The following is a 3,646-nucleotide window of genomic DNA, read 5'->3' on the forward strand; positions in this document are numbered from 1 at the left end:
TGACCAGTGTTGTGAATCTTGTTGATCCCTACAGTCAAAGAAGAGTAGGCCTGACATGGGAGAGCATAAGAGGTACTCAGGTAGCCCGGATGATCTGCCCATAGAACCACTTGCCACTCCTGAGTCACGGCGCCAAGCGCGTTCAAGAGGGGATTACAGGCAAATCATCCTTGGCTATCGAAGATGACCTCTTACTTCCATGCGGGACCTCTCTTCTGCCATTTGTGCTTCTGCACTGATGCTTGCACGCCTGGGCCTGTATTTATAAGGAGCCATCAGCCACTGGCCAGACTTTGCTGGGGAACGACACAGCAGGAATATTGGCCTTTGACGAGCAGAAGGTGCCAAGCAGAGGATCATTGGCCTGCTGGATGAGCGATCTGTATTGGTCCCCTTTTCCTCTTCGGAGATCATCCAGGGATTTGGATTTCATATTCTCCGCCCAGTTCATCACATTGGTTGACATGTTGACAGCCTGTTCTTATCTCTACCACCGGTCCCAATGAAGTGAAATATGCAGCCAGCAGCCTCTATTGGCTATTGGTGAACCATGCTGGCACACTGCCTGTAATCTCGCTGGAACCAGGTCTGATTCTAAATTGACTTGGTGCCATCTTTCCATGGAATGCTTGAAGAAAGATGGGGCTCAGCAATTCATTTGAAGCAAAATAGTCTACTACGCTATAGATGGAATAGACTGTTGAGAGTTTGAGTAATAAGTTGACAGCAAATCTTGGACAAACAATTTAATAGGTACAGACTGAACTCATGGCGAGCTGAAGAAAGCAAACAGCACCAAATTTATTAGCATCTTGATAGATGGATCGATCGATCGATCAACGCTGGCAGTTATATCTGGTGGGCACAAGCACGAGCGGCATCTCCCTATGGACGGTGAGCCCTCCTGCCTCTTCCATGCTCACGTCCTCCGGCGTCATGCCCTCGGGGAGCTCCCAGTCGAAGCAGTAGAGCAGGTTGGCGAGCGTGAACTCTGTCGTGGCCACTCCCATGGCCATCCCCGGGCACATCCTACGGCCGGCGCCGAACGGCAGGAGCTCGAAATGCAGCCCGTTGAAGTCGACATCTTTCCCCTCGAACCTGTCCGGATCAAACTCCTCAGGGTTGTCCCAGGTGGACGGATCCCTGCCGATGGCCCATGCGTTCACCAAGAGCCTTGTCTTGGCCGGCACGTCGTATCCGGAGATCTTGACGTGCCGCAGCGTCTCCCTCGGCAACAAAAGCGGCACTGCTGGGTGTAGCCGGAGCGTCTCCTTCACCACCATCTTGAGGTACTTGAGCTTAGGCATGTCATGCGGTTGCACCCTCTCTTTGTTGCCCACCACGGCTCTAACCTCTTCTTGCACCTTCTTCAGCGAAGCCGGCTTCCTCATCAGCTCAGCCATTGCCCAAACCATGGTAACCGAGCTCGTGTCAACGCTAGCAGTGAAGACGTTCTGAAAGATGTTGTATGCAGCATGGAGTTGCCGATTAGTAAACGGTAATCAACTCTGTAAAATTAAATCAGTTTTAGCTCGCTCGGTGTGGCCCCTTGCGTACCGAGAGCAGCCCTTTGATGTGGTCTCTGGTGAAGCTGAGAGAGCCTTGTTGGTTCCCCTTCATGAGGCCGACCATGACGTCGATGAGATCGGGGCCGTTGCCGGGCATGGCGCGCGATGGGTCGAGGTGCTGGTCGATGATCACGTCGAAGAAAGCGTCGAGGTCCCTGAACACTTTCTCGCGGCGGGAGACGACCCCGGTGAGGCGGTCCACGAGGTGGCCGACGGCGTTGGGGAAGTAGTCCTCGGCGGAGAAGCTGGCCTTGGCGCTCATGGCCTCGTCGATCACGTCGTGGAAGTGTTTCTTCTGCGCGAACTGCTCCGTGCCGTAGATGTTCCCGAGCGCCACCGTGCCGATGACGCCGTCCATGAGGCCGAAGATGTGATCCTCCAGGGACACTGGTTTCCGTCCGGCGCTGGTTAATCTGCCGATGAGTTTGTCCACCTGACGATTAAGAAGATATCATGGACAGACACTATAATATATAGTAAATAATAATTAATTCACTGGTTTCTTCAACTAGACGACGCATTGCGTACGCGTTAGCCCCATTAGCATGTATCTATCTGACCGATGTACTGATGCTTATCTAACAACTTATAGCCGTCTTCAACCTCATGTTGCCCGCACCTGATGCCGGGCTGCCGGCCACCCTCCTCCAGCGACGGCCCCGTTGCTGGATCCACTGTCGCCGCTCACCTCTCATTTCCGGTCACCTTGCCCTGAGACCCGCTGCCTTGTCGTCTCGCCCCCACGGCTGCCTCCTCTGCTAGGTCAGCCTGCCTTCCTTAGAGCTTTCTCTAAATCTGTCACTACCTGAAAACCACCACCGGGAACACGAATCCTAACCCGCCGCCACTAAACCGTCGCATAAAACACAAGCAAATTTTAGGCATGTGAAATTTAGAAAGTGTATATATTTATACACCTGCGCCTCCCTGGCGTACCAGGTGGCCTGGACGCGACGCAGGCTGAGCAGCTCGACGACGAAGAGCTTGCGCATCTCGCGCCAGTAGTCGCTGTAGGGAGCGAACGCCACGTCCTTGTGTTGGTACGACAGGCGCCTCGCCCCCGGAGTGTCCGGCCGGCTGCAGCAGTCCGCGTCGTGCGCCTTCATCACCTCCCGTGCCGCCTCGGCCGACGACACCACCACCGTCGGCACCGCGCCCAGCCGCAGCAACATCACCGGCCCGTGCCACCGCGCCAGCTCGCGTAGGCTCCGGTGGGGCAGCGCGCCCATCTGGTGCAGGTTGCCGAGGATGGGCAGCATAGGCGGGCCCGGCGGCAGGTGGAGGCGTCGGCCTTTTCTTGCAAGGAGGTGAAAGAGGAGAGGGAGGAGAACCAGGAGGAGGGTGTGCCATTGTTGAGGCAAACAGTACTCTAGGACCAGCAATGGCACCACCATTGTTAATTTCTCTTTGAAGCTAGGACAGATCGATCAGGTTTCTCTCAAAATCTGAGACTTGAGTTGTGATCGATATGATGCACGTCTTGTGCTGTGTCTGTGTGTGTTGGGGGGGGGGGGGGGGGTTATAAAGGAGGGCACTAGTAGCTGTAGGCGTTAGGTGTTCATTTTCTTTGCCGGTCCTTGTATCAATGATTATTGATAGTTGTCAAATAATACAGCTGTTAAATGAACTGACCCTGTCAAAAAGGCATATAGTTAGTAAGCTAGACGCTAGCTAGTGGATATATAGACAAGGCTTACTGCTGATTGAACTACCATCTTCGTCTCTAAGGAGATATCTACCGACACTTTTTATTTCAACTAAAAACACTATTTTAGTTTAATTGAACATTTTTTTTTAGAAAATTGGTGCTTTTTAGTTGAACTAAATAGGTCAATGGGTACCCTTCGCTTAATGAATTTATACCCTAGTCGTTTTTTTAAAAAAAGAACTAGCGTCGGGATCGATCTCTCTATATATTCAGTTTACTTCGAGCACGTTTATTGAGTACAACTTATACTTATCACTACAAGATCAACATGATTTTTTTCTTCTGACGGTTATTATTTGCAAGTGGCCCAATCAGTTTGTGGTAATTATGTTGTCATGGTGAAGTCTATATAATCCAAGTTCATATATAT

At 52.0% G+C, this 3,646-nt stretch overlaps 1 protein-coding gene across 1 annotated transcript; it reads right to left on the reverse strand.

Moving 5' to 3' along the window:
- Positions 1-700: 700 nt before the first annotated feature.
- Positions 701-3,076, reverse strand: LOC133915007 (4-hydroxyphenylacetaldehyde oxime monooxygenase-like). The gene is made up of 3 exons (XM_062357994.1): positions 2,486-3,076; positions 1,558-2,001; positions 701-1,454 (listed from the first exon to the last, which is right to left on the reverse strand). Exons 1-3 carry the CDS (start codon positions 2,960-2,962, stop codon positions 837-839), a joined length of 1,539 nt encoding a protein of 512 aa, XP_062213978.1. The 5' UTR covers positions 2,963-3,076; the 3' UTR covers positions 701-836.
- Positions 3,077-3,646: the final 570 nt, after the last annotated feature.

This window comes from Phragmites australis, chromosome 4 (genome assembly GCF_958298935.1).
Source record: "Phragmites australis chromosome 4, lpPhrAust1.1, whole genome shotgun sequence".
NCBI classification, from domain to species: domain Eukaryota; kingdom Viridiplantae; phylum Streptophyta; class Magnoliopsida; order Poales; family Poaceae; genus Phragmites; species Phragmites australis.